The sequence below is a fragment of the Homalodisca vitripennis genome, chromosome 4 (assembly GCF_021130785.1).
Source record: "Homalodisca vitripennis isolate AUS2020 chromosome 4, UT_GWSS_2.1, whole genome shotgun sequence".
Taxonomy (NCBI): domain Eukaryota; kingdom Metazoa; phylum Arthropoda; class Insecta; order Hemiptera; family Cicadellidae; genus Homalodisca; species Homalodisca vitripennis.
In genome coordinates, this window is record NC_060210.1 from 116,323,783 (window position 1) to 116,341,134 (window position 17,352).

Consider the following 17,352-nt stretch of genomic DNA (forward strand, 5'->3'; position numbering starts at 1 on the left):
ATGAAATGAGTTATAGACGTGAAATTCTGTGTTGAACCTCGGCAAAGCCTGGTACGCGATACGCGATACGTGTTTTGGGGTTCCCCTACTTTGTAAAATACATAAATATAAATAAAAACTTTTATTATTTATTGCATTTTCTAGATTGTATTACATCACTTCTAGATTGATTTTTGTATTGCATTTACATCCTGTATAGATACAAATATTGTTTTCTTAACCAATCCATGGAAAGCCAAACCTTATTTTATGAAACGTAACTTGATTGATAAAAAAGTTACTTCTTTCCTGTTGAACGTATTACGCCATTATGTTAGATAACCGTATTTTTGTTTGTAATGAATGACTGAATGGTATTTGCGTAAAAATTGTATGTTACTTTGTATACCATATACAATTCTATACTTTGCGAAAGAAAATGTTATTAAATCTATGTGAATATCTGAATACTGATTAAGTAGTATAAGATGTTGAATACGTAGTATTTTCAGATTGGTCTAATTATTGTTGGGGAAATGCCAACCCCCAAATTTTGATGGTGGCATTCAAAAAGTATTGTTTTATATTCATATGACATATATATGACATCGATATAGCACTCACCAACAGTATTATAAACTGTTTGTAGCAATTCAAAATATACATTCTTCTTATGTTTTTGTATTTATACAAATTCTTCGATTTCAGTATGTTAGCTAATTAATGTTAAATAAGAAAGCTTTGCAAAGTTACAAGGGGAGTCTAACACAAATTTTCTCCTAAAAATTGATTATTCATTTTATAATTTTTCTAGTAAAAAGATTATGTTATTAGTTTGATGTACAGTACATAAACTATATATATATATATATATATATATATATATATATATATATATATAAAATATGTATATATATATAAATAATGTGTATATATAATGAGTAGTACAAGGGGAGTCTAACACAAATTTTCTCCTAAAAATTGATTATTCATTTTATAATTTTTCTAGTAAAAAGATTATGTTATTAGTTTGATGTACAGTACATAAACTATATATATATATATATATATATATATATATATATAATATTATATATATAAATAATGTATATATATATAAATAATGTGTATATATATATATATATATTTCAATCTAATAAGCCACTAAAATAAATTTTACGACCTTATATGGCATATTGGTGAATTTTCAATTTGTGATTCTTATAATAATATGACTTACGAAATAACTTATTGATGTTTTGCTCCATATTTTATGTTGGGTATACAGGTCTTTACTCCCTCTAGCAGTTATGAATAAAATCAAGCCTATGTACAGAGATTTTTCAAACAGGACTCCAGAAATATCTGTGTGGAAAGACTCAAAGTCCAACTGATTCAATAATATTCTATGGTCACGGGTACCAAAACGAGTTTTTGTTGCACTTGAAATACTAAAAATATGTTTGGGATTCTATTAGTAATTTAAAACTCCGGTTACTTAGCAATGATAAATGTCTTGTAAGAACGCTTTAGTGAGGCTGGTGCAAGCTTTGCACTTGGGCCAAACGCCCTTGATCAAATGTGGCATAACCAAAAACCAAGAACTAAGAAGAGGAAGCTGGAAAATATGAAGGAATAAAAATAACTTTATTGGCATGGAATTGATGCTGTTGTTTGAATAAAGAAAATATTTTTTTTGCTTGATTTTCTACTTAGGTACACTTTTCTAAAAAAAATTTTTAATGCATTTTCTTTAAATTTTCATCACATCTTCCTCTCCACCTCCTTTGTATGGCATACTCGAATTTACTGTATAATCGCCATTTAAAAACTATAAATTCAAAAATATGCAAGTTTTTTAAATATTATTTTTACTCATAACGAATTTATATTTTTTTACAACATTCTGAAGGCATATAAACTTAGTTTTAGGTATAATTGTTAGTTAAAGCGTAATGACAATATGTCAAGAAGTTTAGTTTACCTGGTTATAGTAGTTTTTAAATAAATGGTACCTAAATATGATACAGTCGACAGTAGGTTAAATGAGACGGTAGACTCTCCTTAATATATATATATATATATATATATATATATATATATATATATATATATATATATATATTTTTTACTGAGCATGTAATAGCCTACAGTTAGAGCAAGTCTGTCTATTAGACCCTTTTCGGTAACCCTCGTGAAAGCCTTAAAAAAAACTTGAAAGGACAGACCTGCTACAACTGTATGGCTAAAAAATAAAAATGGGATTATTATAGTACAAGCATGCATGTGAAAGTCTACAGCGTCCTCAGTAGGCTACTGAAATTCTGACTAAACCCAGACTGATGTTCGGGCGACATAGCTATGATAATTACGCGTAATACGTACGTCGATATTTCTATTGGTTATTCAGGAAAAAATTTCATCCTTTTCTTTGAATTTTATCTTTTTTAAACATTATTTTTTTATTTTGCCTTTTGAATACCGGTATTCAAAGAAAAACCCAAAAGCGTTTGGTTGTATATTAATCATAATGTTGTTCAAATCAGACATCTTCCATGATTATAAGATCACAAGTAAGGACATGACAGATTTGACATTGTTGTGATGATGTCCATCTGATGAGACAATTACAAGATCTCATTATCTAGATTACACTTGATTTTGTAGTCCAGGTGTCTCTGATGTGGAAATGATGCAATGCTTCTTCTTCACCGATTTTTTTATTTCTTAAAACGGACAGACTTAATTCCAGGAGTTAAGTCTGTGACACCATCAGATTACAGATACTGCACAGAGCGGAAGGTGAAGTGGAGATTAACTCACTATTTGTATTTCACTATATATTTTAGAACATTTTATATATTTACTAAAATTTTGTTAATTTTTAAAATTATTTACAAAAAAATAATTAATCCAAAGTTTGAAATCTTCAAAGCAAACATTTAATTAATGACATATGTCCCACGGACAGTTTCAAATTACTGTACTATTGGTACTCATTAAGCAAAACAAACTGTTTTTGAAAGGCATTACATTCATGATTTTTCACCCGGTTTTGACAAACAATCCTCACACCTAAAAGCAGTTTTACTTTACTTAAATAGTTTACATATAGTAATCAATATGCACACATAATCTACATTTAGGCCTATCAGATATTTGAATTTGCAACGTGAACATTAATGTAATAGACTAATATTGTGTATGTGACCAAGGTCACTTATACAAATGTATTATGTATACCAACTATTCCAAACAGTTATTGAATAAATGGATTTTGAGGTTAAAGTTAGTCCTCTCTGCGCGTTAAGTCACCTGGCTAGATCCGAATATTGACAATAAAGTATGATGGCGCCCACTATGGTAACCTACTTGAAAACGATAATTCGTATTATGGCAATAATAATAATAATTAGGTGGTAAAATATGAATACATACTTGGCTCTCAATTACGAAAAACTATCTTTGTAGGCCAACTCTTGCCCCTCTAATCACACGTAAAGGAATATTTTGGAAATCTCTCACAGAAAGAAACAGTCCTATTCTGACGAATAAAATTCACCCCAGAAAGATTTTCCATAATTTAGGAACATTCTGTAAATTGACTGGGACTTGTGGTGTAACTTTGGATTTCAGGTCTTCCTTGGTTGCTTCTAGAGACTATTGATATTAATCAATGCCAATTACTTAAAAGCAGTCGATATTTGCTAGTAACTCTCAGCTATACACATCTCAATGCCAATTACTTAGAAGTAGTCCATCTTTGATAGTAATTACACACATATAAGTTAATTTAATAGACAATTACTTACACGTAATTTTAACAATAGCCAATCTTTTTCTAGTCTGCTGTTTTTACAATTTTGTAGATCTACAATAAGGACAGTTTGTATTTAGCCTACACAAATTCGACATAATTTGTAATTTGTTTGTTTTTTTTTTCTTTTATAACTGTTTGCAAATTGGAACAGGCACTGGAAAGAGACTCCCTATAATGATATCTTAATACTTTCCAACTCGACATACTTTCAGTAAGAATTTTGAGGTACGAGCTAACTAACGGTCGGAATATGACCCTTAATTCTGAAAGTTGCAGATGAGGTACAAAATTATGCCATTCAGACCATTTTACATCAGTATTCCAAAATATTATTCTATTTATTCAGGAACATAACTCGGCTAAACTACCTAGCAATTTACATTTGACTTAGCACCACTGCAAAGGAAATTATTGTATATAAGTGACTTCCTTTTTTGAAAGAGCAATAATTATTTGTTTATATTTTCCGAGAAATTACATTTTTGGATATTTACACTTACTTATATACATACTGTGTGTGTCAAAACTATAAGGACACCAGTACAATACTTATACATATACTCTAGTACTTAAAGATTTCCTACATTGAATTATGTTATGCTATTAGCCCATGAAAAACAAAAGTTTTGACACAAGTAGACCTTTCTATCTTTAATACAGTGGACTCCACAAAATGTTTCCTGTTTGTAAAAACGAGTTAAAAAAAAGAAATATAAAAAAGTATAGCCTACAACTCTGGACCGGATATAAAACCAGACAAATGGTTTTAGGCATATGAAAAGGCTATTAGTTAAGGAATTTTAACTAGCTCAAAACCTTTTTATTTTACTTTTTGACAAGCACTGTATTTATACTGACTTTAATTTCTTTCATACGAGATGTGGAACAAACATTAAATTAATATTGCAAACCAAAATATACTAAATGTCTGTTGTTTGCTATTGTTATAAACAGATTTTTTACATGAAATTATTGCTTGATCAATGTTGTATGCTTTTTAATATTGTAGGTTTAATTTATGGTCTTCTAACATATTGTATCCTAACAGATCAGGCGATTAAAATAGTCTACCGAAGATGATAGTTTGAAGCCATTCTTATTTCATTATTATAATACATTAATTAACTCATGATATAACATAGAATCACCGTTGGATTGGAACAAGTGGAGGTTGAGGAAGTATAATTAATAAGAAATAAAAGCACGAGACCATACTAAAACTGGCCCGGATCAATAATAAGGAGTTATAAAGGGTTAACGACAAAACAGACGTCTGAGTGTAATAAAATACGGCAACTACATCCAAACCGGAAGTATTGTTACTTAGTTGCATCCTTACAGAACAAGAAGAGCGCAAACAGAGACAATCGGCAGACGTTCAGTCACCGACTACGGGGTTGGTGTTACTTAACAAATCAAAACGGGAAAGGATGGATGAAAGAGGTGAAGATGTAATAGATTGCCTTAAACCGCAGAGTAGGCGCGAGAGGGGAGGTAAGTGGAGAGGGGGGAGGGAGGGATCACTCGATCCCGATAATCGGAGGCTGCTGGTTGGCGGAGTCAGGAGAGCGAGTGATTCTATTAGTCGACGCGCGGGGGGCGTGGCTTGCCGAGGGGAAGGGTGGGGAGGGGCGGCCGACTGACAGCGGAGGGCAGTCGACTCCAGTGACTCCACCGGTTAGGACGTTTCCAGAGGACAGAACTTCTTCGGGGATTGTTAGTGACTCTAATAGCCATTCATTGTTTAAAAGCAAGTTTTACAGTGGATTTTAATTGACTTGTGTTTTCTTCAAGAGACTCGATAGTTAATTCGGTGTGCCACAAGGATCCAGTTTAGTTCCCTTGATTTTTTCCGAGAACTCACAAACTTTGAGGATTTTTCAGTGCTGGTGGACATGTGATATGGACTGAACCGGAGTGTTAGTGACTTTGCCGTCGAGACCGAGCGCCAAGTCGGGAGTTGGCGGGAATACCGGCGCCCACGGGCGGACCCATGACCGTCCACGATATGCCCCCGGGGGTCCTGAGCATGCCGCACCACCACCCTCACCTCGCGCGGTCCAGGTTCATGATCACGGACATCTTGTCGGGGCAGAGCGGACAGCGATCGCCCCCGTCGCCGGCCTCTTCAGGAGACGCTCCTCGAGACCTATCCCTGCACTGTCGGGACGCCGAGCTGAGCGATGGACACGAGAGCGGGACAGACAGCGGCCTGCCAGGGGACGCCAGCAGCGTCTGTTCTAATGGTAAGTCCTGATCATTACCGATTATGACGTTACAAATAGGGCAGAATAACTTGTAGAAAATTGCTGCCTGAAATCTTTGGAAACCCTGATGAGCTGCGTGCGGTTAATTCAAAAACAAAATTCCACATCAAAAGACAGACATGATAGCAGTATTGATAAAGAAACTACTGACGTAGGAGCTGCTCCCATAAATAAAGAATTAGGCCTGGTGTACCCGCTTGATTAGAGGGCCGGCACCAAACATGATTATTATGGTCCACTTCCAAAACCAGAATTGATTGTCATAATGGACACAGAAAACCACAGGAGCTCGAGAGGTAGGTAGAAAGCCTCGCGGCGTGGATCGGCGGTAACTCGGCGGTTGCGGCGGAACATTTCAATTTACCGTATCAATTTGTGGATTCTTAATTATTGCTGTTGATTGAATGGATTATAAATGTCCAACTTAAAGGTAGATCATTGTTGGTGTCATTATTAACGCGTGTAACAATTACATTTATTAATAGTACATCACAAATAAATTCGTAATCTAATCTTGTCAATTCAAAGTATTGATATTTATACATTTATTCGTGGAAATTCTTATTTTATTTACCAATTACCTAATTTAATTAATATGGGTTACAATGAACATTGAATTAACATTTAAACGTTACGCCTATATTTTCACTATTGATAAAATTAGACAACAGTTACAAAATAAAAGTCCGTATTAGTTTTAAAAATACTTCATTTTATGTGATGATATTGATTTTGCATTATACTCCCTTCTTATAGCAATATCTGGTTCTCATTTAATTACTCTATAAACCGTCCTATAAATATAGACATCCAAATCGTCAACAATTATTAACCGTCATTTCCGTATCTTATGCGATTCTTGTTGTCTTTCAACAAAACACCACTTATTTGTTTACAATGTGGAAGGTGTTTTTGTTTCTGGAAAATAAACAAAAACAATCGTCAATGCATTATAGTGAATAAACATTAATATAGCTTACTCCAATTGCTGTTGAATTAAATGCCTCATGGTCCAGGTTCAATAAGCACAACTTGGATTTTTTCTGAATCGATTGAGAGATTTATACTAAGGAAGAAATTGATTAGTTTTAAAGATTATTCTTATTCAATGTCTAACGTTTGGTTCAAGTGTTACTAAAAATATAATCTGATAAAAAATACATATTCGTATTTTTAACCCTTTTTATATTTACCCTCCATCAAAAATAGCATTGCTGACAATTTATTTTCTACTAAGGAACAATATTCTTCTATCAATTTCAAGAAAAACAGTTAGGCTCTCAGCTCCTAGATTATCAGTATTAAATCATACGAACGTTCTATTACTTTTCTATGTGAATTGTACTAATTTAGACGATTTATTTTTATTTATAGCCGCTTATAAATAGCTACAATATTAATTAATTTACTGTTGACTAATCTCGGATCAAATGAAAGCACCGGAACGAGTAGCAGAGGGAATAAGACCTGAAGTAGATTTCCTTATAGCCCTGCTTGATGGGGGGGTACCCATATGATTTGAGCCTAGGAAACAGTTGACTCATAGTGACACCATGTTAATAAAACTACATATAATTTGTAAACAAACTGTTTAGAGAATTTTTTGCCAAAATCATAAAATGTTATTGTTTACTTGTGTACATTACCGACTAACCCACTGGTAACCAACCAGTGGTAAATATTGTTTAAATGGTAACATATATTATCACGGGTATGGTTAGGGATGAACCAGACTATAGTCTACCATCCGTAAGGTGCAATGGAAATAATTATTTATTATGATTAGGAAATTTAAGTACTAAAAGGTATGCAACACCATTCTAAATAAATACTTAACGATTAATTATTCTTTGAGACGAACTCCTTAGTGTGTACTTTACCAACACACGAAATTGTTGCGTACGTTTGACATATTATATCTTACTGGGCCTAATATGAACAAATACAAAGCACGCTAACATTAAACTTAGAATTTTATTTTAATTACGATGAAAAATTGTGAGTGATTAATATGTCATTATTACTGATGATTTAATATTTATAAGCATTAGGGCCTAAATCTTATTAACAGGTCAGTAAAATGACAGATTTGTCATCAAAATAACACAGATTTACTTTTTAAGGTAAGTTTAAATTAATATTGCTGTAATTAATCTAATATATTAACATTAATATCTATTATATATATATATATATATATATATATATATATATATATATATATATATATATATATATAAACGATATCCAGGTAACTATCTCTGGTTTTTCTTTTTTTAATTATATCTGTAGTTTATCACCCAGCTATGAACGTAAGATATGAATTTGACTTGTCTCTAACCTTTTTTATTATTTTTTTAACAACACATGTGTAAAAATACGATTATGTATGTAAAAGTTACTTAGGGGTTATTTCCTTTTAATTCAAAAGCAATACGGTAACATATACTTAGTTACGGATTATTATTTTTCTCGCAATTACATATATTCTGCATTATAAAAATAAGCTATTTTTTTAAGTTATACGATGAAGGTTTACTGAAAAGTCGTCATTTTGCGTACTGTAATTCTACCGTTATTAGAGAACTGGCGTGCGAAAGCTCTCCTGTTTTATAACACAACTAAACTGCATTCATCATTACAACAACTTGTGAAGGATAATTTCAGGACATTCGAGCAGCAGGACTATTTAAGACGGCAATTACGCCATTAGTAATTCCATAAATTAGCGACTTCCTGTAATTATTACTTCTTTCTTACTGTTTTCCTTTCTCGTACTGAGGACTAATTGTGTTTGTCCTTATTTTTATAATTGCTGATATTTTGTCAGTCCTCCTGATCTTGTTACCACGCACTTTCTCTCCGGATTAATTAACAAATCATGTGCCAAATTGGGCACACAACGTGTGCTGTCGTTGATTTTAGTTCTACTCTTCAAGTTGGAGTCTCTTCATATTATCATCAATTACATTTAATTAGGACTGTGTTTTGAAATGTTTTGTTGGCTGTTAGTTTCTCGTGAATATTGAAGCTATTGTAACTTTAAAAAGGTGGTGATTAAAAAAAAAAATTAAATACTGCGTTTTTTCTGAAGGTCTACATAACCTTATGATGTGCACCATCATTAATGAAAACGAAATCCATCGGTTATGTTTTTCTTAAATCTTATTTTTGAAGATCCTCATTTTAAGGTCTATATTTGAAGTATGATAGTTATTGGATTGCCTTTATAATTTGATGTAGTTTTAACAATACTGTAGGATTAAAGTATATTTTTATACAACACCATTTAGGACACTATTTTAAAATAATAAATCTTCTATTCAAACTTTTTTAAACCATCAGTACACAAAAGCACGTTCCTTGTTTTTTGAGAATATATTAAATTCTACGAATTTTGTTTGTGACGTCTCATTTTGTGTTTTATACAATAGATTACATTTAACCTTGAAACTGCCTAGGGAAGGCTGTTGGTAGATTTGGAAACTCTGGGTTGACATTCGCCCGATGGCAAGATGTTTCAATAGACCAGGACTGATCCTTTACCTGCAATAAAAGTAACTAAAAACCCACTAATGTCTACATAAAATATTAAAGTTTGCATATCTCATTACAGTATTACTATACAATTTCCATGAATCAGTCAAGTAGTTGATTTTGAATTTTTTCATTTTAATTTAAAATTAGTTCAAACACGAAGTAGTTGATCTTGTCACGACTTACGTAATTTTGCATATTCGTTGATTTTCAAAATATTTCTATTTAGTATAGATAACCGTCAATGCTCTAGTTTTGATTTATTTTGTACGAGTTTACAAGGATAAATCAGAACAATACGTAAAAATTATACCAAGTGGTAGGCTAAGTAGTTATATTATTTGCAGTAACGAATGCATTATTTACATACAAACCCCGTATGCTACATTATTTGTCAGGTACCATACGTTTATCGTTCGTACTAAAGTTGTTTACTTTGTGTCAAAAAGATTAAAATAAACTAAGTCGAACAATGTTTTGTGTGAAAGAAATAGGAAAAATAAGAACAAAGTTATAATGTTATCAAACTATACTGTGGGAGCTCAAATGTAAGATAAGCTCTATTTTCATCTGTATGCTACAATAATGTACAAATAATTCAACTAATCAATCAATCAACTAGTTGTTCTGATAATCATTGTAAATGAGTACTTTTAGTAAAAGTACTTTTTATATATTTATCAATGTAAGAATAAACGGAAAAAACAATACTGAATTGATTGAGTCTTACTAAACTGATATAACTAAGTTTGTACAATTATTGTTTTAATGGGGCATGGTGGATCCTGCTTAAATTATGATTCATAATTAATTAATCCCATTTCTTGTAATTGCCGGACATAACCTGTCTTACAACAAGAAATGAAGGTGACATAACTTAAACATAAATTGGTCCCTTACATTTGAAAGACTCAGCATGAAAATGTAAGAACATGAGTGGTAACTGATTGACTAAAACTGCAGAACTGCAGGTGCTGCACGCTATCCTGCTAACACATCTATGTTCTAAACTTAGCGAACCTAATACTATGTTACATAAAAGAATAAAATAGAGATTTTAATACATTTTAAATTTATAAATAGTCCACTTTTCTTCAAAACATTCAACTGAAAATGTAAGATACATGTGCGGGAATAACGAGTATCAACTCACTCTAATACTTATCTCAGTTAATGTAGCAGTTTAAGTACATAAATATTGAATGCGAATAAATTACCATAAGACAGATTCACTGCTTAGCGCATTCCTTAAGTGGGCTATGCTAATTTTTAAAATGCGAACTACCTTTGAGTTTAGTTTGAGTATTGCAATTTATTCGTTTAAAACATGCTAATAAGTTTGTTAATAATTTACCTCTTCCTTCTTTATTTCCATAAAATGACAACAATAAGGTTAATTAATAAGGGACTTGGTAAAAAGTTTTTCATTTTTTATTAGTCCAATCCGTATAGGCAATTGGATACTTTTCAAAGCTTCCATACAAGAATTTAACCATAACAATATTTTTTAAACGCTCTGTTATATTAATTTTCAGTCATTAGGTGCCATGTTATAATTTTAAGTAAATATTCTTAATTTCAACATCTTTTAGCCAATTTAATCGCAAATTAAACTAGTTTTTCACGCCTTATAATGTATAATGATTTTGTTAGTTATCAAATTAAATGTTAGTTTTGTTATATTTCCCGTGCAGATGTAGTTTTGCTATTTTTGGTAATACAATTTTTTATGAGTAAATGTTTAAATAATATTAAAAAACGTTTTTTTTTATTTACCGTACATTTTTTTCTTAAAAACCGTAGCAATACAAAAATTAATATGTATTTGCGGTTGTATTCAATTAGCTGTTGTGTTCACGCATTTAGTCCGGAATTATAATTTTAAACAGGGTATAAATTTCTTAGGTGATTGCTTATAAGTCGAATGGTAAGAACATAAATTGAAATCTTTAAATATCCAACAACCACAGGCTCCATAGCAATCCCTGAAGAAAAATATTTCAACGGTGTTTTACAAATCTACTTAAAACTTTAGATATATAATTGAAACTTCTGGAGAATACGCATGAAATGTAACCATTGCGGTAAATTCAAAATGTCCTAGCAATATACAATAGTAACATTTACAAAATACAAAAATGTACAATGGCAATGTACAAAATATAGTACATGTAATTAAAATAAGTAATCTGTAGTAAACAATTCAGCAAACAATTATAGTATAGTAACGGTAAAAATTGAAATATCAATCAAATTTCTTGCAACTTTTGGCCACACTGTCCATAACAGCTTGTGTTGCTTTCATTCGTTAATGCACCCCTCTTAAAACTTTCTTGAGCCATAAAAAGCAGGCGGCTTCAGTAGCCCATCCCTTACGGCTCAGTTGGGGTAACTCGGATTTCATGTTGGCTGTCATCTAGAAGTAACAATTTGAGAATGCATTGTTTATTTTTAAGTGTAATTTTTATAATACTGCTATAAAAAACCTGAAAATTTTAAAACACTTTACCTCTTTCTGTACGATGAACAATAGCTGAATCATATATATTTTCGGATTGTGGTGGTTTAGTGTTGTGGAGTTCTGATCGGTGAAAATGTGAAATACTTAAAGAAAATTCCATCATAATAGCGATTCCTTAAACAAATTAAATGTTATTTCATTTTGCAGTGAACGTGCAAAATCTTACTTATGCATGGAACCTATGATCGTACTTGATGACATCACTAACACATCTTTGCTGATGTAATGTTCATAATGTTGTGTTTACGCAATATTACAAAAGCACTGATATCGTTCAACACATCTACTTCATCATTTAAAGTCTGATTGTTGTAGTTTCGACCAATTTCCGCAGCGCCTGACCGCGCTGACAGTCCGCTGAGTGCTGTCGTGCACGCATCAGCATCTATCAGCACGCTAGAGGCGTCAGCACGCGTTGTGGACAGCTACTCTTTAAGTAATCAGGGTTTGCCTAGCTGTGTGTGTTTCAAGATTTAGTTATTGATTACTGATAGCTTTACACAAGACTGTAAGTTATTCGTCTGTTTCAAGAACATAGCCAGAAAGAAATTCGGAAGAGGGTCAAGACAACAGATATTTTCCCAATGTGGACAGAAAATAAGGCGACATTTTGTTCTTTAAAAAGTTCTTGACCCGTATTTGTGTTGAGAACGATCCTTCAACAGTACTTGTCAGTAATACTGAATCATTTAAATAATAATAATCGTTTACTAAAAACGGAATATTTAAACAATTAAAATTTTGTGGAGGGGGGCCCCTTGGACCCCCTCGCTGGCTACGATCTTGGTTTATCTCAAGACCTAACAAACAACGTTACGCTTTAAATTACCTAGAAGGGTTTTTTAAGGAAAGGCCGACTCCCTTTAAAGTCTTATTCTGCCAGTCCTCATGAGCCACTGGCCTGTGCGAGGATCTTATCAAACAGAATAAGGTGGAGAGTCGATACAGTACTAGGTCGATGGTACTGATAAAAAGTGCAATGGTCACAGTCAGGATTTGAACCTCGCTATCTCTAGCCCAGAACCAAAATCCGCTCGGCCGCTCGGCCATCGACACTCCCAAATTTAGTTTTTGGGTTTTCAGTTGTTCTTGGACTGTCCAATGTTGGGTTATTAATTGACAAAAATGAAATGCTTTTTAAGTTTTGTGTCCGTTTTTCACCCACTTAGGTTCTATGACCGAAAACAGCGCCAATTGCATAGCGAGGATAGAGTTAACCTTTTATGAAACTCAATAGAGTTATTGCAATGGAAATACTGTAGAATAGTGACATTTTTAGAAATCATTTGCTTTAAGTCGCTCAAAAGTTATGCCCTAGATGCGAATTAGGTGTGACAACAGTGTGTCGATAAGTTGGATATTTATTATGAAATTACGTAATTACTGAAGTGTATACTCGTATTTACCTGCCGTTTTAGCCTATTTAGAGGAACAGCGATATTTTTGATTCACTATACAAATGGTTAATACCGATACTAATAAAAATGTATTGAAATAGTAAAATCCACTGTTGTTATGGAAGAGACTCGAGTCTGTCACAAGGTTAATTAAATAACATTGATATTGACTATGACCGATTCACCAACCACTGACTGCCGGTCCAGGCCAATGTTTGGTCAACAGCGACAGCGACGGTCGGGACGCAAAGCGACGTTGCCAGCTCAGCGGCAGGGCCGAGGCAGCAGCGCGGTGACACAACCATAGATAATTGGTAATAACATCTCTGTAACAGTTTAGCTTCCTCGTGGATGCTGCAATCTCGTTGTCAGCTCGGCCCGCGAACTTATTTATGGCCACTTCACTTTTTGAAATACTGAAACTTTTCATCAGAATCCGTAAAAACAAAGGTGTTAATTTGGTGCAACCGATTTTGAGTTTGGAAAGATTCATTGTTTTCATTTATAGCTCTTTCGTGTATCTTCCCTGAATACAGGAAAACGATATAATTTTTTGAACACTCCGTGTGAAATTACAAGCATGTAAAGTTGGAAATTTAGTCATTTCGTTATCAGTCCGAAATAAAAACTGCTGAAGATAAAAATTTAACTTTTTACAGCGCCTACGTGAGTTACAACTTTAGAGAGTGGTATGTTTTTTTTATATTTACAAAAATTTAATTTCGTTACTAATTATTTTATCTTGCAGCCTACTTTTTAAACTATATTTAATTTAAAATGTATAATTCTCTTAGGTCATCAATGAATACAAAAACAGTGTCAATTTTAATAATAAAATGCCTTTAAAATATAAAATTACTTTCAAATAATTTATATTTTAATTAAAGCTATTTTTTTAAATTTATTTGTTTTGTTAAATTAATTTGGTGTATGTGGTAATTTTTTAACTGTACCTTTATATAAAGTGATCTGATAAGGGCTTTCTTTTTATTTATCTTCCATGAAGACAAAGTCATAAACCTTTTGGAAAAAGTTCAGCAAATTATTTTTAGTATTGTATATTTTTAGTTTGCCAACCTAATTGTTGTTTAATTTTAATATTGCTAATCCACTTCAGTTGTTAAACTAAATTTCAACATTCTATATTTTTGACAATTGTTTACATTCTTTATTTGCCCTAGTTTTATTAACACAGTATTACGAAATTTAAGGTAAAGTTGCTATAACGCGTTCGATTTTTCGCTTAGCAGTTCAAATATACCACAGCACTTAATTAAGACATAAATTTTATTTTCTATTTAATCAACATATATATTAAGAAGGCAAGGGCGTAGCGAGCGAGGGGTCCAAGGGGTCCGGACCCCCCCCCACAAATTTTAAATTTTCTTAATTACTTTTTTAGTAAGCGATTATTATTATTTAAATAATTCAGTATTACTGACAAGTAATGCTGAAATATTGTTCTCAACAAAGAAACGGGTCAAGAACTTTTTAAGGAACAAAATGGGGCCTTACTCTCTGTCCACTACCGAATATCAGTTGTGTGGACCCCTCTCCTACAAACTTTTCCTATATTTTTTCCTGGCTATGTTCTAGTGAGAAGGGTCGAGGAAAGAGAGAAAACTCCATCTTAGTTAAATTTGTTACATGTTGACGATTAAAAATCCTTTTAATTTATTCAGAGCTATCCAATTTCTTCCTTTGTCACCGTCTAATCTACGGTTTGCTCCTGCTGCGGTCGAAGGATGTGTTATCTATCAGCCTGCGGTTTGCGGTCATCTTGCGTAGCATCCTCAGCATCCGCTATCTGCTTGTCGAGCAAACAGATTGTCCTCTCCATCTGACTCTCTGTACCATTATAGCACTGTTTCTACGATACGATATTACAATCTTGAAAATTTAATTTAAGTCTTTGAAACAGTTTTGTTTCTTCTCACTATGCACTGGAATGTTCTCTTGTCCAGAGACTTGGATCTCCAAAAAGGTCGGAAACAGATATTAGAGATTATGATAGAAGCGAAGGATTAGAATCATTTCTGAACCTTTATTTCCAGTCCTTCTAAAGTGCATACCCACCAGTAAGACTGATTAGCTGTTTGTAACAGTTTTAGCTACATGGACGCATTTTAGGTAGATTTCACATAAATATGTTTTTTGCAAATCATCCTTTTAACGGAGTTTTTAGAACCGTCCTTTTCTACAGTTCATGAGCCTTAGATATTACCGTTTACTTTACGCAATGTACGAACATTTTCAAAAGCAATATTAAACGCGCTTTTTACGCCATCTTATTTATTCAAAGTAAAAACTATATGGAAATAGTACACTTACACGCGTCTTGGTTATTTCCTTTGTAAAAAATTCAATCAATTTCAAAATGGCACCATTTTGCATTTAGTCCACGCATAATATTTATATCAGCTAGCTTAAACAACAGAAACAGAATTTGTTCAAGAATATTGTAATATTTTCAAACCATTTTATTTTGGAATTTTTCGATATGTCTGCTTTAAAATGACGCTGAATTAGACTTATACTCTGAAAGTGGATTAGTCTTTTAAATCTCTTAAAAGTTGTATTAAAGTCTTATAAGTTTCAATATGGCGGCTGTAAAATTTTTGTGGAATGTACTCGTAACTTGTAATATCGACAATGGGTACGATCACGATAACTTTCTTCATTTCTTCAAAAAGTGTTTTGCACGAAAATATTTCAAAATGAACACTTAGTAGCAATATCTTTACTAATACAATTTTTATATTGCTCAATGTAGATCATTACCAAAAGTATAAAAAACCTTAAAAACATATGATTTTTAATATCTTACGGCTTCAAGACGGATGCTGTAAAATTACGAAAACGATTGGTTCTATTTAAACTAGCAGGTTAAAAAAAAAAAAAAAACGGAAATGAGGTTAATATTTTTGCGTTTGTTCTTACAAGTTATTTAATAAGATTATACTATAAGCCCTACGGTTTACGGAACGCGACCGTATAGGTTATTGAGAACCATAGCCTACAATAGCATCACATAAATAAAAATTAGTAGGCTACCGTACAAAAATAATATTGCAGTAAAACTTAGAACAATTGTAGTTGAAATGCTCTAAAAGTTCTGAAAACTATAATTTATACAATTAAAAATTATGATATGGTCATCGTATATATTATTAATGCAAATTGTAGAGTATTAATTTATGCAACCTGAAATTTTGTACTTTCACATTCCTAAAATATTCTTACCTAAATTATGAGTTTATATAGAAAAATAAGGTGTATGGAATCTCTAAATTTTTATAAATCACTTGTATTTTAATAACTTGTAAGGTTTAAAATGGCTAAGCTTCTAAATTAACTATACAGTTTACATAAACTTAATATTGTATAAACATGCAAATAATTACAGGTTGCCGTACAATCAGATTTTTAAAAATTAACTCGAAGCTTTTTATAACAGTATTTCAACAAAATTTTTGGGGTTGATAATAACTTAAAATATGATCTCAAATTATTAAATTTATTTTCGTTTCACGTTTTATAAACGAATTTACAATACTTGTTATTATTACCAAATAACATCAATAGATTACATATAATTAATGTTATTTGTTATTTACATTCTCTGAAAATTACTATTGAATACATTCTCAGTAGTTTCCAATATCATAAAATACAATATAATACAAATACTTGGCATGTATTGTCTTTCTTAATGTTCATAAACATCCAGCAGTTATTGGGCAATTTCCTGCAGTATTCAGCTACAAGTCTAATAAATAATGTACACAACAAATTCGAATATAACAAAAATAACTCAAATAATTCACTATA

General features: G+C 32.0%; 1 protein-coding gene across 1 annotated transcript in view; it reads left to right on the forward strand.

The window, feature by feature from the left end:
* Positions 1-5,465: 5,465 nt before the first annotated feature.
* The window catches only part of LOC124359981 (homeobox protein B-H1-like), a 41,615-nt gene continuing 29,728 nt past the window's right edge, over positions 5,466-17,352 (forward strand). The window contains exon 1 of the mRNA XM_046813194.1: positions 5,466-6,045. Coding sequence (XP_046669150.1) covers positions 5,793-6,045 — 253 coding nt within the window. The 5' untranslated portion in view covers positions 5,466-5,792. The remainder of the gene's footprint in view (positions 6,046-17,352) is intronic.